Source organism: Hippoglossus stenolepis, chromosome 11 (assembly GCF_022539355.2).
Source record: "Hippoglossus stenolepis isolate QCI-W04-F060 chromosome 11, HSTE1.2, whole genome shotgun sequence".
Classification (NCBI taxonomy): Eukaryota; Metazoa; Chordata; class Actinopteri; order Pleuronectiformes; family Pleuronectidae; genus Hippoglossus; species Hippoglossus stenolepis.
The window spans coordinates 7,587,175-7,609,958 of NC_061493.1; the positions used below are offsets into that span (position 1 = coordinate 7,587,175).

General features: G+C 42.2%; 1 protein-coding gene across 5 annotated transcripts in view; it reads right to left on the minus strand.

Annotated features, from left to right (window-relative positions):
- tnk2b (tyrosine kinase, non-receptor, 2b) overlaps positions 1 to 20,776 on the minus strand; it is a 54,007-nt gene extending 33,231 nt beyond the window's left edge. For 3 of the 5 annotated variants that reach the window (XM_035170087.2, XM_035170085.2, XM_035170081.2), the window contains exons 1-3: positions 20,440 to 20,776; positions 13,970 to 14,162; positions 350 to 568 (exon numbers count right to left, since the gene is read on the minus strand). In XM_035170087.2, coding sequence (XP_035025978.1) covers positions 350 to 433 — 84 coding nt within the window. In that variant the 5' untranslated portion in view covers positions 434 to 568; positions 13,970 to 14,162; positions 20,440 to 20,776. Of the gene's footprint in view, positions 1 to 349; positions 569 to 661; positions 1,799 to 13,969; positions 14,163 to 20,439 lie in introns of those variants that run through there. The other 2 variants (XM_035170086.2, XM_035170082.2) reach the window with 2 other exon arrangements.
- Positions 20,777 to 22,784: the final 2,008 nt, after the last annotated feature.

Sequence of the window (22,784 nt, forward strand, 5' to 3'; positions counted from 1 at the left end):
CTTGGTCACATGAGTAAAAGGGACGTCACCAGAAAACGGCTACCTGTGAAAAATAACCTAATGTTTCTTTCTTTGCGGGTAATGAAAGGAACACACACAAATGCTGCACATCCAAATTCACATCTGCACGCACAACAAATATGCATATTTAAAAAAAGAAAAAAAACACTGATTATTATCCTTATTAAAGATCAACTTATGGGAGAGATACACATCGCAGGGAGACGGCCACAATAGAATTCCTAACACCTGCTGAAATGTCTGCTTGCTCTTTATCTGTCAGCCATGTTTGTCTAATGCAGTGTGACAGGACTACTACAGCGTAATCAAGGGAACTGCAGGAGTCTACCTCTTCATCATCGCTGGGCGCGCGTTGGTAGTCGGGCTCTGAGGTGTCCTGCAGCCTCTGGTATTCCGCCGTCTCCCCCATCATGGGGCTCCACCACCCGCCCGGTATTTCCCCGGGGCTACGTGTCCTCAAAGTGCTCAGATAGCCACAGCTCCTATCAGCGGGCAGCCCACGCACTTACTCAGCCAGTCGTTCAGTCAGCCTGCCTCGAGGTCCACACTGTCATTAGGAAGACAAGTACAGGGATCCGCATGTTATTCACAGTTCAGGGTTACGTTATTTCAGATGCTGGACTCCTCCCAATACTCCCACCTTCATTGTCTTCCTCATTTAGGTTGAGTCAGCATATGAAGAAAATGGCCGGACAATGAATTCCTCATTTTCACACAGTGAGTACAGGGCTGTGTTCACCGACTGACCAGGTGATCAGATTTTACATATGACTTCCTGCAGACAACGATTCTTCATGCAGCGGGAACATAATCCTTATCTCAGCATTGATGTGTGCAGGATTCTTCCTCCTCTGTTAAAAAAATTAAATACGATCCGCTTTTTGAAAGAGAAGTACAGTGTGTCCCTTTCGTGTCAGTGGTTTCAATCTTCAGAGAAAGCTTCAAACGGTGCAAAACGGATCATTTTGCAAAAATAATTTATTGATCGTTATTGTCCCAGAAGGCGAGGAAATCCCTCGTGGGTCCTCGGTGCTGCTGCAGTCAGGATGGAGCGCTGGGATGATGCAGCCGAGGTGTGGCGCTTGAGGGTGACAAATCTGTCAGGCTCTATTTCAGTCGCCCCGTCTGATGCCACGATAATGACCTCTACCCTCAATCGCTCTCTTGCTCTACACCTCGCTCTCCACCTCGCTCATCTCTGTTGTCTCTCTCTCGCCTTAGTGCTGACGCATGCTCCTCATATCTGGCGATGCCCCTCTCTCTCTCCCCCGTTTCTATTTCGGTGCCCCAGGCATCACTCCAACCGGCTCACTCCTCTCACTCCTTGCCAGGAGTGAAATATCACAGCAGCAAAGAGGAGAGATTGTCCAGGAGCTGCTTTTAATATTTTCACCTGTGTTTTTTCATCCTTCCTTTGTGTGCTTCCATTCTTCTCCCACAGATCTTGAGCAGCTGTCCAATCCAACAGGCAGCGCAGCTATGACGATCACGTCTAAAGTCTGAGAGGATTTTTAACGCTGCTTTGTCCTAAATGGACTTCCTGGTTGCTCAGTCGATGCCTAATCCCTCGCTGTTGTTGTTATTGTTTTTCCCCCCTCCTCTCCTCTTTTCAGTCCTTCACCCTCTAACCCGCTTTCCGCAGCCCTCCACTCATTTTATTTTTTCCATTTCAGCCCCTGCTCAATGATTTGGTGAATGATCGCCTCCTCTATTGCCGTGGCAACATCAACCAATCCCACCTCCTCCCTGCTCTCCTGTGTCCTGTAGTGACGGCGCTCCAGTCAGCAGTGGTCCTGATAGAAGCAGCCAATGACGGCGATGCAGGCCGACAGGGGAGGAAGGGGGAGGAGAGACGAGGGCCAGAGGCAGGGGAGCCCTAATGAGGAGAGTTAATCTTCCCTCTGAGAGGGAGAAAAACACTGCCATGCTGCTTTGTGTGTGTGTGTGTGTGTGTGTGTGTGTGTGTGTGTGTGTGTGTGTGTGTGTGTGTGTGTGTGTGTGTGTGTGTGTGTGTGTGTGTGTGTGTGTGTGTGTGTGTGTGTGTGTGTGTGTGTGTGTGTGTGTGTGTGTGTCAAAAGTACCTCTCCACTATAGGGAGGGTATCCAGGCCATCTGGATCCTTGCTGGGAGGACATCTGGATGGAGGGGAAATAGAATAAAAGAATAATGTGTGTGTGTGTAAGTGTGCGTGTGCGTGTGTGTGTGTGTGTCTCTGGGTCTTTCCCAAGCTGTTGTGTGACTACAGCACCATTGCATTCAAAGCACGGATGCCATTGACCAGGGCTTTGTTATATTTAAATGACAGCAGTAGAAAATATCGGTTTAAGTACACGTTGGCTAATGCACCTCTTCTCCATCCATGTCACTCACTCCTTATTCCTCCCTCTTTTCTATCCTTAAAACTTCCTTTCCTCTCTTTCTTGTGATTATCCTCTGTCCTCCACCACCCCTCTTCTCTCCCTCCCTCTCTCTCTCTCTCTGAGTCCACTCTAGTCTTGTCAATGTCCTCAGGCCAGTTATTCGCTGCCCGCTGAGCAACTTTTGCTTTTTTTTTTGCTCTCATTCCTCCGCCTCTCCTCTCCTCTGCCCTGTTGTTGACTCTGCTCGTCTGGAGGCCGGGCTCTCACACATGTGACCCGCACGCAATATCGCATCCTAAAAAATGCAAACATGCACACACATCTCGCTCCCACGTGACAAACAAATAGTCCTAAAAAAATGAAACAAACTGTATGTGTCCCGACACAATACATAACCACACAGAGACTCACATGCATGGGCCCTTCTTCTGCTTTTTTCTCTGCATGTCTTTGGATGTATAGTTTGGTTTTTTTTTGTCTCTGGGGTTTGGCATTGTACTGCTTCTCCTATTTTGTCACACAACTCATTTTAGAGTCAGACTGATTTTTCAGTTTTCTGCGGTGTACAGAGTGTAAGTGGAGCAATCAGATGCTCCCAACCGCTCATTGGACAGTCCAATGAATTTCTGGCATGTCAGAAATTTGGGTCGGCCTTCATCAGGCTCTCGCACAGTTGAAGCAGTGTCATGAGTCAATTCCCTAAATCAGCAGCTTTTCCCTCATTGTGTCTGCGTGAAATGGCAAAACGCAGAAGTAGGAAATGTGGTTTATGGCAGGAAGCAATTGCGGAGCAAGAAAAAAAAGGAGAGAAAGGGGTTTATACAGTGTGGTGTCGCTATAGTGATCAGTTCACAATATAAAAGCCTCGAACATATTTGCTTTCTCCAAAATAACTCCAACATCTTCCAAGCCACCATCCATATGCTGACGGCTCTTTTTTTGGACGTCTCAGTACACAGAAAGAAACAAGGATCAGCGCAGCATTTTCTCCCTTCTTAGTATTGTAAGCAAACAAACTTCAACTTCTTTCAAAAAAACACAGGTTGGCAGCTGGAGGAGCCAAGGCAGCACAGGGTGTGAGCAGTCTGGTTGTGTCAGACAATCTGACCGTACAGTGGGAACACATAAATCATGAGTTTTGGCTCGTACAGTGTGAGGTGGAATTTAACAACAGCATTTGTAAAGTCGCACAGTGTATGCCCAGCTTTAGCCAGATTCATCAATGCCTCTTACACCAACCTGTCTACAGTTTATCAATGTATCCCTCCATTTAAGTCACCTTATACACTGTCAGAGGAACTCAATTGACAGCCAGTCAATATCACTATCATCATCTCTCTCTATCTCAGCAGTGTCTCCCTCCCTGAGCTATTTGTGGATGCCCATTGTTTCCATCTCTTTGTAAATGATATAATGAATGAAACAAGGACTCATCACACTGAACTGTCAGTATAACATGCTCAGTAACATCCACTCTGCCAATGAGTACTGTCATCCCACATATTACACATGACTGTGTTTGATACACGTACAGAGACACTGCAGCTGAGCATCCCGTTCATACTCCCCACGCTGGCATATTAAAAAAAACAACAGATGAAACAACATTGTCCTGTAATAAGATGCCTCTGTGAGCAAGTTCCATTGAGATGAGACGTGACACAGAGCTGCTTTGGACACTTAACATAACATTAATAGGGGGGGACATAATGTGATGTGTTGGCCAATTGAAGCAGTGATGAATGGAAGCAGGGCTGAGCTGTGGTGTCATGTGGGGTCAGTGCTGCTCATCCCCTGATCAAGTTCACACGCTCCCTTACAGACGGCATGGCACTTCAAGTTAGTAACACAGAACATAAAACTGACCATGTGATAATTATTTCTATAGTCATTTGAACTTTACAAAAGAAGATAAGTGCCTTTTGTTCCAATTGTTAAATATGTGGACAATACAGTGGACATGTTGCTGACTCAGTGAGATTACAACATGTTGTAAACAGACATAACAAACTAACTCTTGCATACATTAGTGTTTGTACCTTATGTCTCACCTGATGGGAAGTCTGTTTGTACCCAGGTTCTCCCATTTACCCTCCATGTTGTACAGTGTGCACAGTGCACACGCATCACACCTCTGACTGTGTTTATTTATTCATACAAATTAATCAGGGAACATCAGAATAAACTCAAACACTAAAGATAGTGTTTGAGTTTTTGCCAGAAATATTGATTTATGTGCTGATGTGTTCATCATTTTGATATTCATCATCATGTTGGATAATTATTGGTAACCCTGAATGTGTTCTCAGTATTTACTACATATGGGCGTCAAAAGGAATGTGCAAAAAAAATCTATTTACAACAGTCAAACAACATTAAATACAATTATATTATATTATTATTTCAAATGACGTAAAATCTTTTAATTCTGTGCTGTCACTAAATTGTATTTCATTAGACTCTAAATTTGCTGTTTTTATGAAGCACTTTTTTTATTGTATTCTTGTTCAAATCTCCTAAAAGAGGAACTTTCCACAGATGCTGATGATTCGGAAAGCGTTTCACAAATTCTCTTCCAGAAACCTGGAAAAAGCTCTTTAATATCTAAATACTGGACTGTGACCTTTGACCCCAGGGGCTTTGTCAGCCATCTTATGTCAGGGGGAAGGTAAAGTCGAGTCTGTTAAAACATGTAAACGCCTTCTTCTTCCCCATGATGGAGAGCATAAAGAAGCAGAGCAGACAGGCTGTGGGTGTAAACGGCTCTATGTTCCCAGCCCAAACACCACAGGCTGTTCTGACCCTCCCTCTAAGAGACCGATCAGAGTCCTTGAAGACTGAACGCACCGACTCCTGGGTCTGTGCCGTCTCTTTACGACTGTTGGTGGGTCGACTCTGGGGGCAGCACTAAGCTTTCGAACAGGAGCTGGATGAAATCCCTGATGTCTGCGACTGATGTGGGGTTCATCGGGTGGAAATATAATCAGGGTAGTAACTAGACAGTGCAGCAGAAGAGGTTATGGTGTACTGTATCTATGATGGCTCTGTGGAAATTATTACGTTTTCTTTGGAACTTTATCATATTGCTGTTATGCTATATGTGATATCTGTATTAACCAGCAGAACGAAAGCTAAAAGCAACATGCTCAGATTACTGGAGGCCAAATTAATAACTGCAGACTGATATCTAACAATATAATAATACCAATACTTTGAAAAGTTCTTTTCATTTTATAGATTATGATCGATTAAAAAAGACTAAAATGAATAAATATTTTCCATCCTGTCATTATCTATCTACCATTCACACTCACATTCTCACCTACAGTCAATTTACAGTCTGCAATTCCCCAAAAAAAACAACAACAACAACAAATACACTAATATGACGCAATCACAGGAGCTAAAGTTCCAATTATAAGAATACAAAATCACACAGAATATACTGGTTTCCAAATAATTTATATCATTTCACACATATCTAATATACTGTACACGTGTATAAAAGATGCACTGTATATATTCATCCAGCTATTGAAAACTGCAACTCAGCACAGTGTAGGGAACCTACAAGAGACGGATCAAAAACTGTTTCCATAAAAGATAAATTATTTAAGTTGCTTTTAAACCGATGTCAACATTTCTATAGTTTATCAACTAACGGACAAATTGATAGTGAAAATGATGCTCACTTAATGTGGATGAAGCTACAAACACACTGAATTCTACACATAATGCATCAATCTTTGGAGATCTAAATCGTTCAGCCTCTATTCTCCCAGTTTGTAATGAGGGATTTTCTCTTATACATCTGTAGTCATCAGGCTCTTCGTGGTTGTTTTCTCATTACTGTCGTCACGTGCTTCCGTCCTATAACTGTAACAATAACATGTATGTGTGCAATAAGTGCAGATCCTCTGTGTGGAGTTTATTCACATCCATGTGATCATAGGTTTTCAAAATCTGACAAATTCTTAAACAACTGGACGTCTTTTAAAACCACACCAAGCTGCAGAGACAGTTTACTTCACAACCTCATCACCCTCTCCTCTCCCAGAACTCATAACCCTCTGGTAACAAATCAAGTACCAATCCACCATGTGCACACACTTTGAACACAAAATAGTTTTGTTTTAACAAAGATACAATTCTAATTAAAACAGATATTTTTTATATGTTGCTATAGTTAAAATGTATTTTTGCTTTGGGCATGTCACACTAAAAAACCACCAACATGAAGGAAATATTTCTTCTTAAAGGCCACGGCAGCAACACCTACTCACAGTTTCTGGTCAGAGAGCAAATCTTGTTGACTTAGGCGATGACTTCACCTGAGGCTGAAAAACACCACACATGCTCCCAGATGATTCACCACTCCACGATATGAAAAGAGACGTTCACATTGACCAATGACTGAGTCAGTGCTCCTAAGAAAATGTTGACATATATACGTCACCGGCCAGTGAGGAAGCTGATGTAGCTGTGGTCAGGGTGTGGACCGTGGAGAAATGGTACAGTAGCTCCTTCTCCTCTGCTTATATCTGTTTCTCTGTTAGCAGGATTACTAAAAAATACTACAACTATTTTTTTTTTTTTTAAAGGTGGTGGAAGGGTGGGGTATGGGCGAAGTAAGAAAAACAAAGCATGCAATCCTTATAAGAACTGTATAAAACCAGATTTTAACTGCGCACATAAAGATCGGTGCTTTTTACATTAATTACATTGTCCATTTATCTTTGTATTCAAGTGGAATTAACTGCATAAAGAAAAGTGACCCTGCTACATGTGAACTTGCCTTCACGTGGTGTGGGAATTATCAGAATTCCCAGCTATAAGAAAATTGACACAAACTCTCCCTCAAGTCGGATCAACAGCCCAATTGTCTGTGGAAACTTTGGTGGACGAATTGCTGACATCAGCACCTAAAACCGTAATTTTACAGTCAGCTCTTAAATAGTAGCTTTTAATGTATAGTTGTCGAATGTTGCCCTTTAGTCATTTGCCAACTGTTCGACCGTCTCTAACAACTACCTCACACCACTATTTAGCCAGTATGTTTTTAAGGTAAATAAAGGATTTGGATGCCTGTGCGTCACACCTGATCCTTTATCTTTGCTCTTTGTTGTCATGCAAATATCAGAAAGATGTGTCATGGTGTTGAAACAATGTAAACAAATTAAAACGACACATTTAGTTGTTTTGTTTTTTTCAAAGTCCGACATCAAAGCACATGAGCACATTGGAGTCAGAACAACTATACTCATCTCAGGAAATGGGACCTTCTGAGGAGCACATGTAATATGCAGTGTGTGAGGGATACAGCCTGATATACAGCATGTACGTCATTCTGACTATAGTGTCCAGTGGTCACATTTTCATAAACAACACAATTAGCAGCTTGAAGTTAAAACTGTAAACTAAATGAAAAGGGTGTTGTCGAATGTGGCCCTCAGTCCAGCATGCTCGGTTGGGATCACTCAGAGTTTGGCAAAGAGTCAAACCTCCCCCTGATTTCCATTCACTGTTGAACACGCGATATTTCATTCACAGTCGTCAGGAGGAATATTGTCCTCGGCAAATCCACTCTCATCACCCCTGCCCTAGAAAGATTTCCACTTCTCCTCAATCAGAGGGGGACAGGCAATAATTGCACTGTGGACAAAGGTGTGTGAGAAATAAAAGAATCAAAGTGGGTTCTTCTGAGAGTATGTGACAGAGAACGAGAGATAGATATACCTCCATGCCATATAATCCTCCGCTCTCATGCCGTCTTTCTAGGAAGAGCTGCAGGGGCACGCGAGTGAGTGATGGCTTTCCCTCGTCCCTGCAGGATAAACAGGTGAGATTTAAGAGGGTGATCTAAAGCCTGTGTGGGCCAAACCAGGCCAGACCAGAACAGGATTAGGGGGCAGGAGGACGGGATGAGGGTCCCACTGTCTCGCTTAATCTGTGTGTGCGTTTGTGCCAAGGTCACAGGTGATGAGGTACGCAAATCATCAGGAGCTAAAGCTCTCTGGGTCACTGCCATCTGGATGCCTGGTCATACATCATGCCAATGGCTTTTCATCTATCTGTGTGTGTGTGTGTGTGTGTGTGTGTGTGTGTGTGTGTGTGTGTGTGTGTGTGTGTGTGTGTGTGTGTGTGTGTGTGTGTGTGTGTGTGTGTGTGTGTGTGTGTGTGTGTGTGTGCGTGCGTGCGTTGACATTGAACTGACACTGCACATACTAACTCATTCTCACCCTCAGCTCACATGCCAACCCTGTACTGGAATCAGTGTGTGTTACCTTCCATTTAAACTGCATTGCTATTTATAGCCATGTTAATAATAATGCCATATTAATGTTTCAGTGGAATTATGTGGTGATAAAATGAAAAGTTTCTGTGATCACTTAATAGAATTCTGACACCAAACATTAATTGATACATTTTTCCATTTGTTTAATTGATTAATTAATTAGCAAACAATAAAATGATCTTACCAATACGTGGATAACTATTCTAACCATGTTGTCAACCTGCCTGTGGCTCAGGAGGAGGCAGAGCGGGTCGTCCATTAACTAGAAGGTTGGCAGTTCGAACCCATTCTGTGTGCCAAAGTGTCCTTGGGCAAGATACTGAAGCTCAAATTGCGCCGGACGACTGTGCCAACTTTGCTGTGTGAGAGATAGACAGAGTGCTGCACTGTATGAGCACTGTAAAGAGCTGTGGGTGGTCATCCAGACTAGAAAAGCTCTACATAAATACGGATGATTTATTCAATCATTTGCTTCAAACAGCATCACAACAGACAAACCTGTCAAACACCTTGCAAACTCTTAACTATTTCCCATCTGTAGCACACAAGGGGGACAATTGCATTTCAATAAAAAAGCTCATAGGTTCACAGCCACAGTTCTTAAATGAATTTGTACTTGATTATTGACAGACTGCCTTGATCATTACTCCATCTGACCACATGAGGGCAGCCTGAAGTAATGAGAAGTAAAAGTAACTTAAAAATGTCCATGTTTGTGAGGCAGGTGCAAAGAGACCAGACAGGATTATTAATCATGGATTCAAAACTTAACTTTGCATCTTTAACAGCAACAAGAGCAGCAAAAACACATTTTTAAACGCAACAAATTCAAGGATTTGTCCTGTCGTCATAGTGAGGGAACAATCTGTCAAACAACAGGCCACAAGATAAACACACGTCTGAAGCAAGCTCCACACAACAATGTGTGTTTGAGATCAGCAGCCGGGGTTGATGGAGTAGAAACCACTGAAACTAAACAGTATGGCACAACATGACTGAAGGCCACAGCTCAAAGTGATGCCAGGTGAGATGTTAATAATTCCCTGTCTGTTGTTTCCAGGCACATAATCTCTTCTATTATTGGAAAAAGCAAACGTGACTCCCTAGGACTGATATGGTCAAGCACGAGTGCATTGTTTGCGCCGGCTTAATGATTTGTACCTACACACTCGCTTTGCAAAACAGAGACGTATAAACATAGAAATATCACATCCAGCATCATAATACAAATATTGTAAAAGTCAAATTCTGATACAATTACTAATTACATATCCTCATCAAATTGGAGCATTAAAACAAAATCAACTTGCCATTGTAAAAAATCAAGACTTAAAAAGATTTAATTCCTTAAAATAGATAAAGACTTGTTTAGAAGTTCAGGCTCCTTAGTCTGTTCACTTCATCTGCTTGAAAAAGACAAACTTTGACTGAGGTTTTGTCTCTGCATGTAAAAACAAGGACACAGTATGTGTGGGCGTGCGAGTATGTGTGTATATGTGTGTGTGGTAGCGTGGCCTCTGAAAGATACACTGAATTACATCATCACTCTGCAAGTGTCAAGTGTCTGGTCAATATGTAAGCTGCTCTTCCGGTCCCCTCTACCCAGGAGTGAGTGACTGAGATAAGAGGGAAAACAACACATTGTACCCTGTGGCCCCTCTCTCTCTCTGTGTGTGTGTGTGTGTGTGTGTGTGTGTGTGTGTGTGTGTGTGTGTGTGTGTGTGTGTGTGTGTGTGTGTGTGTGTGTGTGTGTGTGTGTGTGTGTGTGTGTGTGTGTGTGTGTGTGTGTGTGTGTGTGTGTGTGTGTGTGTGTGTGAGTGTGAGAGCGAGAGTGAGAGCGAGAGGAGAGCGAGAGCAAGAGAGAAATGCACACAGGAAAGCAGTGCAACCATGACACATCTGTCAGTGAGGCTCATCTGCATCGCTACAAAGAAATTCTGGTCTATTGTTACTTTCATATTTTAGTTTATTATAATAATTATATAATAATTGGCTATAATAACAACACTGACTGGGGCAAGAAGCATGAGTTTAGCGTCCTAAAGAAAATTCATTTCAATTTAACTGAGAGTAAAAGTAGCTCAAGGGAACAGGACAGCATAGATCAACTTCCAGGTCGACATGCCTGCTTATTTAATTGTTGCTAACCCTGTCAGAGTGTCAGTGTAAAACAAATATTTGTTAAGAGTTCATTTTTCTCAGCTTTTAAGTACACAACGTGCTTGAACAGGGAACATTTTTTAATATTCATATTTTCAATATCACAATATTTTCCATATTCATGTGGATATTCAAGGGTGTGTGGCTTTGCTCAAAGCTATGGAGTTGACAGTAAACTAACCGCTCTTTGTTAATCCCAACCCATTTAGAAAAATCCTTGATCCACGATTGACAGTATACAGTAGAAGTATTGGCAGCACACGATGATACACAAAGTCTGGACTAGATTCTGTTTACAAGGCTAATCACAGGTATATAGTGGTCACTACTCTGCATAACAAACGCATTGGGAGCTCCAGTCTGTGCTCGTGAGTTACCAGTGGGACAAGGTGATCTATTACAGGGTCACTGAATCTGGAAACCTAATGCGTTAACAAACCAGCCCTCATACACCCGGGAGCGAACAGTCTGCAGGAGGTGGTGGTAATGCAAGACATGTGTTTGTTTGCAGGTAAAGAGCCCAAGAAAGTAGTAAAAAGAAAAACAGCAGCTAAAGGTGACAGGAGAGAAGAAGACAGTGAGGTGTGTGACAACTGGTCTGATGGAGGCGTAAGCAGTCTGGAGCAATGGGGGTGAGTATAGTGTGACAGCCGGATGTAAGTTCAGGGTTAAAATAACACTCTCTCACACACACACACACACACACACACACACACACACACACACACACACACACACACACACACACACACACACACACACACACACACACACACACACACACACACACACACACACACACACACACACACACACACACACACACACACACACTCACTCACTCTCCCAGAGGCTCCCTTTCCTCCTCGTTCTCCTCTGTCAGTCCAGCCCTCCAGCCCCCCAGGCCCTCCAAGCATTTAGAGACACTCTCCACAAAAAGCACAGTCACTGGTCACTGCTGCTATTCTGGGAGCTTCCCAACTCCCTTCTAGTCACTTCTGCTCCATCCTCATACTTTCTCTGTCCATCTTTCTCCCCCAAACATCACTGTTCTATCTAAACTCTGTGGAACAAGTAACTCAATCATGCTGGGAGCATGAAGTATACTTTGTTTAGTTCAAAATGTTTAACTAAGCTGTTTAATCATTATTGCAAAAATATTTACGTCTCAAATCTTCAATGTTGTATTCGTATGTTTCGTTGCCTGTGATTCACTATGGTGCATTTGCTCTCTCATGCTGCATGCAATCAAATGTTGCATAATCTCTGTCGTCAGCATTTTTAATCTTGTTCATAATTTTACTTTTACATAATTCACAAATCAAGTTGAATAAGTATAAACAAGTATTAGAATATACCAGAGGCACCAAATTTGGGCTTGACAGTCTTTTTGTCATGCCCCTGGACCCCCCTAGCTTTTTAAAAAAAATATGCCTGTAGATGTTTGTATTGAGAATGAAGGTATTTCCTCACTGCTTTTACATTTGAGTGCCTCGTGATTTTCTGTTCTATGCACTTCAGGATTCTGGCTTTTTACTGGTAAGCACCACCAGGCCTGAGAAACAAATCAAGAGGAAACACTGCTCGTGTACATATTTGAGTGAATAGACTTTTCTTCACACTAAATGTTTCAATCCGACCTTTGTTTTCAGTTGTGCCTATTCTGACCTGATCGTGAAAGCACTGTGAGATAAGCATCTTTAAAACTCCTCCTGCTCCAATTATAGAACCGTTTACGGAGCTAAACGCTGATGGTCGGCCGCTGATAAACAAACAACCTGCCTGGTAGCAACACCTGTTCATTTAGATGGTGTCTCACAAAACAAAAGCATATATAAACTGTCGGTGAGTGCGCCCACGCACACAAAGGCGTGCTCGCACAGTTCCTACATTCACAGGCACACATACTGTACTCACTCACTCAGACGGTTCCTTTTGCTTTCTCAGCTCTCAGACACACACTCCATTATCATTTCTCTTTGTAGTGTGGCCTGCAGACACCTGTCAGGGAGTGTCTGGCTTGCCAGCATCCTGTGTGTGGGTCTGTTTGTGTCTGCAGGGGTTCCTGTTGAAGCCTACAGTGTGACTCTCACTTCCTCCTACTCCACCTCATTAGTAAAAAAAATATGTGTTGAATGTGTTGTGAGAATAGTAAATAAATAAATCATAACACATCCCTTTTGAATACACACACACACAAGCCTGATATAGGCTTTTAACCAACATTTTAGTCAACATCCATATTCTGTTTTTAAGTATGTGCAACTATAAAAACAATGTTGTTTTATCCCTTTCCATGGCGCTCTGCCTTTCTGACCTGCACACACACATGTCAAATCAACATGACATCATCCCCGGTGTTTGCTCCTCCACACTTCAAAAGGTGAATAGTTCCCATTCAGACACACTGAGTTGGTCTGTGGCCCTTCCTGCTCTGAGGAAAGCACAGTCGCTGTTTGGCATGACCTCATGTCTGCATAGCTCTCTCTTTACACACACACACACACACACACACACACACACACACACACACACACACACACACACACACACACACACACACACACACACACACACACACACACACACACACACACACACACACACACACACACACACACACACACCTTAACCATCACAAATAAATGCTTAAACCCAACCTTTACCAAAACACTAAATCCAACTCTCGAGCCTCAAAGAGCAGCACATTATCTACGACATAAGCCCCTATGGTTTGTGTGTATTCAGGTAACGTCGTCACAGGGATATAGAACAATCCAACACACACACACACACAGACACACACACACACACACACACACACACACACACACACACACACACACACACACACACACACACACACACACACACACACACACACACACACACACACACACACACACACACACACACACACACACACACACACACACACACACAACCAAACTCATGTGGGTGTTTAAAGAGTGGGCAGTTTGACAAAAACCCGCACAACACACAGTCACACCCAGCTGCTGTGAACTCACTGTTACAGTGCGGTTGTCTGAAACGCTGAATGTATGTGCATGTACACACACATATACAATACACATTTAACATAATCATCTTGTAATATTTGAGCCATAGAAACCTGCTTCTCTCTCCTGGTCTGAGTCCAGCCTCTGCTCCGATACTGTAGATGCCGCTCTCAGGTTGATGACAGAAGGCCAACCACGAGCAGATGAGACCCAGAGTCCATGGCACTGCAGGATCAGCACACACTTACATGATTTCATCTCCATCCATTGGTCAACACAAACCCAGGTGTGTGCTGCAGGAGAAGCCTGAAACAAACAACAAAACAAACATGATTTGAAATTTAGCTACCAGAATTAAAGAAGATCCAAAAAATGTTCATTCATCCATTAAACACTAAAGGGTTTGCAAAACAATCCTGAAAAAAAAAAAATTTGAAAAGACAAAATAAATAAAGTAGGTTATACTACATTAACATGTACAATGGAGTATTAGGGCCGTATTGAACACAATTTAAATTAATAAAATTGTAGAGATTTCCAGAATAATGTCGTAATATTATGAGAATGAAGTGAAACTTTAACGAGAGAAAAGTCAGAATAAAATTATTTAATGAGAAAGAAAAGTGTAGTATTAGGAGAATAAAGAAGACAAAGAAAACATTTTGGAAATAAGCAGCAAGGAGAACCCAGGCTCGCTTGAGTTCCACTGAATTCATAATCTTGAAGAAAGCCCTTTGAACGATAAGCTCATAGTCGACCACAACCTAACATTTCCTCCTCCATTTCTATGTGATTCTTTCTTCAGAAATGACAGTTTGTTGCACAATCTTTTCAAAGATCTGAAACTTGATGGTGCTGATTTGTGAAACTTAAGTACCACTTATGCTCCACCTTGCTCATTATAACCCAAGCGACAGAGGGATCTTCTGATACCCCCCTCTAAAATGACACATGGCCTAAAATAAGGACTTAAATCTCATAAATGTATGACTTTATTTCTTGTAACATTATGACTTTGTTCTCAAAACCTTAGAGGGGGTTTCACTTTAAGTGGCCCATTTTGAGTTTTAAAATAGTTCAACATTCACACATTTTGAGATATCGCACAGAAAAAAAAATTCTCATGAGAAACATAAAGTTCAGTTTAACCTCAACAACTCTTTGTTCAGCTTCCTTCTTATTTCAAGGCAAATGAAACTAAATATCTAGAGCGGCGACGTTCTGCTTCACCACCACCCTCTCAGCAACAGCCTTCCACCCACTCACAAGCACATGACAAAGCGCTGGCAACACCTGAACTAAGTTCACCACAGAGATGAGTAACTCCCCTCTTATAAAAACAACTGCAACACTGAGAAGTTTAAAAATCGTGGTATCATGATTTTGATATTTTTGATCAATTCATAAATATCTGACAGTAAACATAGTTGAAGAGAACATGAAACTCGGACTCACTGGAACCTGCTGCATCTATAACCCACATGAAGCTGCCACCGGATGTTAGATGTGAATTAACTTGACATTTTTCCAAACCAGGTCTGGGGGCTGGGGTAAGAATGCCTGAGGCGCCCTAGCTGTGCAGGAGAGGGCAGTATGAATGAATCAATGTGATTCACACAGACACACAGGGACACAGTCCACCCACCACCTAGTAAAGTAGCTGACTGGAGCCTACAGTGTCAGATGAGAAGTTCACAACACGGAGAAAGGCCGAGCTATTCTTCCACCCTGCACACGCTCCACAAACGACTCCTTTGTCTGGGGGATGTAACTGAACAGTGTGACATGACCACGCTGGACAGCAACACGGTAATCATACACAAACTGATGAGCGGTAAACAAATACACCCACTAAACAGTGACAGCTTTTAAGTGTGACAAAAAATCCCCGGGCATGTCATTCATTTATCGACCTGCACCACTCAGAGGCTAAAACCAGTGAGCAACATCTTTTTCTATTGACAACCGTCTGTAACATGAGGGTGACATCACACGACCCCGGTGGATTTGACAGTTTTGTTATGCAACGGTCCACCAGTGGGCAGGACGGGGAGGGGAAGGCAGTCCATGGCTGCAGACCCCACCCTGGCACATAAAGACAAACAAACACCACCCTGTCCCTAGAGAGTGTAAGAAAGGCCAAAAATAAACTGCTGCTCACACAGCGGAGCTCAGAGGCCACTTGAGTAAAACCCTTCAAGATCAGCTCTCATGCTGAAGTGAGTCCAGCGGATCAACACTGACAACAAGAGAGCACTGTTGACTGTCTCTTTATTATAACTGGTGCAGTGCCCATTGTAAACCTGCCTGTTCTGAATGGGCTGTTCTCTCCTTCTGTGTTGATGCTCTAGAGCTACTTCAGAATGATTCCTTGTCATTAGTGAGTCCTCCTCAAGCAGATCTACAATATAATGCCACTTTTTTTATTGTTTGTGTGCTGGACATTGTGTGCAGAGCTTTTTATAAACAGTGGTGGCAGAGCGAAGTTAGAAAACGTCCTACTTGGTTTATCTGCAGTGAAGATTTTACAGTCCATGTTTTTCATAAAATGAAGCTGAATTTCCTTTTCTTTCTAAATAAAAGCTCTGTAATTCAGCTCAGCATTAGGTTTTGCAGCAACAAAACCTACATTGCGCTTTTACTTTGAAGACAAACTGCCAACCAGAAGTGATTCTACGAATGCTGTTGCCATAATGGAGGTCCCTCTGTGTCTGTGTCAGGAATAAATGTTCAAAATGATCTGGCGGTGATTTTGACCCAGTTGCCGACCACTGCTGTCGTTTATCCGAGGACATAGAAGAAGACATGTTCAACTCAGCCCTCAGACTGAAGGCACACGGCCCCGCCCACCTCTGACTGTTACAGAGCACTGACGCCTGTTATTATTACTGAAATTACCAAATTGCAGCACAGCACTTCCCACTTCCCAGAGCAGTTTAAAATAGATGTGCCAAGTAGGAAGTCCATACGATGAATGTTGTGAGATATGCGTTCCACATGCACTGTCCACAGAAAAGCCTTTCATGCATGCTGCCCTATCAACATGGGACCACTCACAGAGGAAAAGTGTGTATAAGGCAAAATATAACAGAAACATGTTAGGTACTTGTGACTATATAGCTTAACCATAGAATGAAAATGAATAGATTCAGTACCAAAACTAATCTAGTTTTAATGAGGTTTATATGGACACTGAATGATATCCAATAATCACGCTATTGTGGAGATGAGGGAGGAACTGACAGGTCAGGACGACTTTATACTCAGCAGGGGACAAAGGAAAGCTGCTCTCAGTGGGTCATGCGATACAGCAGAGGACAGCTACACTTTCTCTACAGGGGAGAAGACAATATGAAGAGGAGAGGGGAGTGAAACACAATCTTCGCTACCAAAAGGACACAGGAAATCCACTTCTCTCCCTGCTGTGTCACACACATTCACACACAAACATTATGTATGAGCAATACAGCAGCAGAGAGAAAGAGGATATTGCACACAGTGTTTAGTGTTTCATTTGGTGCAACACTACGACAGGCTGTAACGTCCTGTTAGAGAACTGGTACTTCCCATATTTAGCGATATTCCTGTCCTGCTAACTGCTCACTGGGCCTCGGGCCAGTGTTGACAAACAGTTTCCTCTTAAATACATCTTACGCGTCCACCTGTCATCATACAAGTGTTTTAATGCCAACATATGTCGGGTTCCTTTCATCCTCAAAGACCATTTTAATACAATACATCACTCTGAAGAATCACCAGAAGTGATAATCGTATAGATTAGTTACAACTCCCTTATTTCCACTTTTGTGGTATAACATCAGCAAAATATTCTACAGTTGAGTCTGTGGCAAAAAGATGCTCAACAACTTTATTCTCTTTCCAAAACATTTTTGCTTCATGTCTGCCTCAAACAAATAAATCTACCAACATCTGATCTGGGTCATCTTAAGGATACTGGACACATGAGGCCAGCTGCACCTCAACTCTGTAAGCTGTCATTTTTGTCCCTGTTTTATTCCAGGACAAATCTGTAAATTAAAGCTCCTCAAATAGTATCAAGGGGATGGAATCTGGTCATAGTCTGCACCCAAATAAAATCAGGAACATAGCAAGAATTTGAGAACTACCTCTACAAACACAGAGGGATCCTACTGAAACATTTAGCAGCTACTGCCTGTGAAAAGTGAGAAGAAATACCATTCATACTCTTCACTACTGACTGAAATACAACACACAACCCATAATATTAAAGACCAAGATCACACATCCTGGACCATTGGCAGATTTAGCACCTGTTGCATTAGACTCGACACTGAGATAGAAACCAAAAACACATGAGATAACCTGAGCAAAGAGAAGACACCTCAAAAATATGTTGATGCTCGATTAGATTCATTTGTCATTAGGGTTTGAATACAACGTCTTAAGAATCATTGCCAAATTTCTTTTTAATTTATATATCTGCTAATATCAGTATCAGAAATGTTTCTTCCCCGATATCGACCCTAATGTTACATACTGGTCTCTAATAATAAGACTTTGTTCTCAAATTCAGTCCCATGGAAATCAAGTAGGTTTTTCTACAAAGCAAAGTCAAATTACTGCCTGTGCCAAAACTCAAGTAATCTTCCGACACAGGTATGGAAATGTTTCAAACACTGTTTTAAACATTAAAATGAGTCTCTCCAGGGTCATGTTGTACTAATGGACTAGATATTGAGGTGATGACAATTTTTTTTGTCTTTCCTCTGTTAAACGAAACGAGATGAGAGCTGCGATACCAACATCTTTAAATTTCAAACTCTCAAAAGCACCTTGGCTTTCACGTTTGAACACATCCAGTGCCTGTTTCAGCACCAGACCCCAAAGTGTGCTGTGAAACAGAGATCCTGTGGTATGACACCCTAAATGTCTATTGACTGTCGGCTCCAGGCTCATTTGAGATGTATGTTAGATGAGAAATGATGCTTAATATTAACATGAACATTAAAATCAACAAGCAAACAATCACAAAGACCCTGACCCCATGTGGTGTTGCCTGACTTATCCCCAGTCTACTGTACGAGAGTCACCTGGACTTTACACTGTTGGAAGACAGTGGGTCAATTGGATTTTATAGTCAACACTGGAAACATTACAGGTAGTTGCACCAATAAAATATCATTTATCTGCAAATGGCTTACATAATGCTACACATAAAACTATGAGCATGATAAATAGTGCTGCCATTAAGAAACTTTAAGCATAATGAAAGTGTGAGAGAGAGAGAGAGAGAGAGAGAGAGAGAGAGAGAGAGATGCATATTTAGTCAAACATATTTTCTGTTCTTGGAGATCTGACTTCTTAGATGAGATTTTGTTATACAAAAAGGAGCAAACGTTTAAAATATAAAGCATCACTGCTGCTTGCGGATCTTATTAAACTAATTCAATTTGTTGCAAAAAGTCCCCAGACAAACAAGCGTCCCCGTGATGAGGATCATCCCTCACTCATTATAAGACACACATGTGGTGTATGTATTCATAGTTATTCCCCATCTGTCTCCATTATGGCTTTACTGGTAATGTGTGCTTCAAGGGCTGGGCAATATGGCCAAAAATGATATCAAGATAAAAATGTTCACATCAGTCGAAATCAGTAATATGATACGTCACATTATTATTTATTTTAAGTTGTAAGACTGAGTGAAGTTTGTAGTTTTAAACTCTTCTGTATGAGCAGAGAATGACAAACATTTGCTATAAACAACAAAACATTTTACAAATCTGTGGTGGATCAATTATGTGTTATACCTCCTCACTGTGCGTACACTATGCATTAACATAACAATATATATTAGACCTTTCTTATATTGCTATTGATATTAATTACATAACGATAATGATTAGTAGAGGAGGCGCATGTCAGTTTGTCTGTTAGTTAGCAGGATAACAGAAAAACTACTGGACAGAATACCACAAAATTGATTTTCACCAGGAACTATATGTATTTAGACAGAAATTAACCAAAAACAATTTGAAAACTATTTCTAGTGAATGCTCACAGGCATTTACCTGTCAACCAGGAGCGTTGTAGGAGTAAACTATTATTACTATCTAATGAAATTAAGTTTGACATGTTTAAATAGCCTTGTTTTCTCAGGATTCTCGACATATTGACGAGCCGCCACTGGCTAGTTTGTTAAAAAAAAATAGACAGGGGCACTTCAGGGGCCAATCCCATTTCAGCTGGGGCCAGTGCCCCCCTGGATCCGCCCCTGCTGGAGTCATCAAGTACAACACCTGAAACCACAGCAGCTCACCATCATGTCCCCGAGGATTCACACCGGATCTCTCCCGCGAATGTCCCCACGTATCAACCCTGAGACACTTCAGGCGTTTTGCCACCTGCAGCTACACACAAGTGCTACACGCCGTCCATCTCAGGTGTGTGCAGCTCGCACCATTAGTACCTGGGGTTGTGTAACTGCAGTGTTTCACAACATAGACAGTGACAGCTCCCACCTGCGGGTTCTGAGAATCCACTGGGTGATAATGACGCCCCCAGTGTTTTGCCTCTTTGTGTGTCAGTGAGTGTCTCTTACCTGTCAGCCTCAGAGATTCCGCCTCAGAGACTCAGCCTCAGAGATTCGAGAGACTCAGCCTCAGAGATTCAGCCTCAGAGACTCAGCCTGTCACTTGCTGTCACCTCCTGTTCCGGTGCGTCTCCGGCTACACGCTCAGCAGCTCGGACATGTCCGACCACGTGAAGGCTCCCGGCGGCCGAGGCATGAGTGAAGCCGGATCAAAGTTAGTTGAATGGTTCACTGTGTCACCAGCCCCGTCCACACACACACACTGATCCACACTGATACACAGACAGACAGACAGACACACACACACACACACACACACACACAGTCCGGGTGTGAGTGTGTTCAGGCTGAGTCAGTGCCTTACTGTCTTTGTACGACACAAAGATCGTCTGTGTGTCAGAAGATGGATCACTCCACTGAGGAGGGAAAACACCTGTTCTCTTTTTTGCAAATGTAATCAGTCAGTCAGTCTGTTAGTTAGTTCGTAAATAAGTCAGTCAGTGTAATTACCTCAAACAACCTCCAGTATAGATTATTGTATTCATTCATCTATTTCTAGTTCAATTTCAAAATTACAATACTGTGATGAATCATAGATTGGATATAAAGATGGGGACCTGTCCAGGGTGTACCCCTCCTCTTGCCCCAATGTCAGCTCAGTGTCCAGCCCCCAGGGACCCACAAAGGACAAGCTGTATAGATGATGGATGGATGGATGGATGGATAGATATAAAGATGGACGACAAGTCTCCACTTCCTCCCATTACCCAGGAATTAAGCCAAAATATCCTGGATAAGAACATATTTGGATTTGTCAGAGTATGTGCACTAGCGATCGGTGGATGGAGCCATGGTAGCGAAGTCCCGTCGATACACACGTTCGACCAATCATGAGTCAGTCTTAGCTTTCAATCGTGATGTTTCACCTCGTTTATATAGCATCAAATAACTAATAACTAATTAATCTGATGAAAAACAAAACTTTCCAGAAAACACTTGAACATACATCAGTGTGATAAGAAAGATTTATTTGACATATACTTTGATTTTTTGTGTACCAAGTGTTTACATGGAGGAGGTGGGATTAATGACCTATACTGCAGCCAGCCACCAGGTGGCAATCAAGACTCTTTGGCTTCACATCTGGGGAGCTGTCATGTCGTCCATTTTTGTATACAGTCTATGTTATACAGATGAGAATAAGGTTGAAGCATGAATCTGGTATGATGCATCAAATTGTGACATGTATGTTTAAACTGTGCAAGGCTCCTTTTGAATAAATACAAGAACTAATATGTTATTTTGATTCAAACAAGAGAATGGGGGAGGGGGCTGTCAAAAATGTATCCCATTCAGAATATATTTGAAATAAAACAGATATCATCCCAAGGTGTTACCTAAAAAGGGTAACAGAAGTGACAAATTGCTCGTTTAGAAAATCTTTGCACAGTCTTCTAAGTGGGTAAACATATTCTTTATTTATTTATCCATTATTGGCCTATAAACTGATACAGTTCAAAATAAAACTAATCCAACTTTGTGTGGATGTGACATCAACCTATTCATATGTACTAACATTACCACTGTCCTCTGTACAACCATCTTCTTAATTAACATCAACACTGTTCACCCTGCAGCAGCTCAGCACCTCAGCATAGCTGGTCTGTCGAACTAAAAATATTGTACATTGGGTGTTTTCCGTGGGTCCTCTTATTGTATCTCGTCGGTTTTGAACAGCTTGGTGGTAAAAGCAGCTTGGGCCTGCTGCACCTCCACCGCTGCCTGCCTGGTAAGCTGCGGCTCATCAGCTGAGGACCACTATTCGCAAATGTTTGCCCCCCCGATACCAGAACATATCGTGGTGAAGGGAATGTGAACCGTCTCCCTGACACCTCACACATCCCACCTATACCAGGAGGTCCACAGTCCTGGTACAAGTCTGTGGTCTGCATGTCCTTGTTGCAAGAATCCGGAGCAAAGTGAGTCATCTTTGCTTCTATCACATCTCTGGTACTCATTCAGGGTATCAGCCCACTCTTAAAGGAACATGCCACAATTTTGCAATATTACTACACTGGGTGGCTGCAGCCTCTACTCTGTATAAAGTACTCAGACATATTTAATTCATAAAATTGGCTGCTTTTTGTGGGAGATTATTGTAATTAATGGCCCTTCACAAAACCCTTTGAAGAGTTGTCCCAGGAAAAGGTTTCAGACCATCAGATGACCACCTCAAGTATCAACTCAATATAGTGGGAGCCCGAAATTTAACAAAAGCTAACTTTGAGCCCATCGTGTGGTCAAACAGTGTCACTACAACTATATTCTCTGAATGTTGATGCCGTCATCGCAGC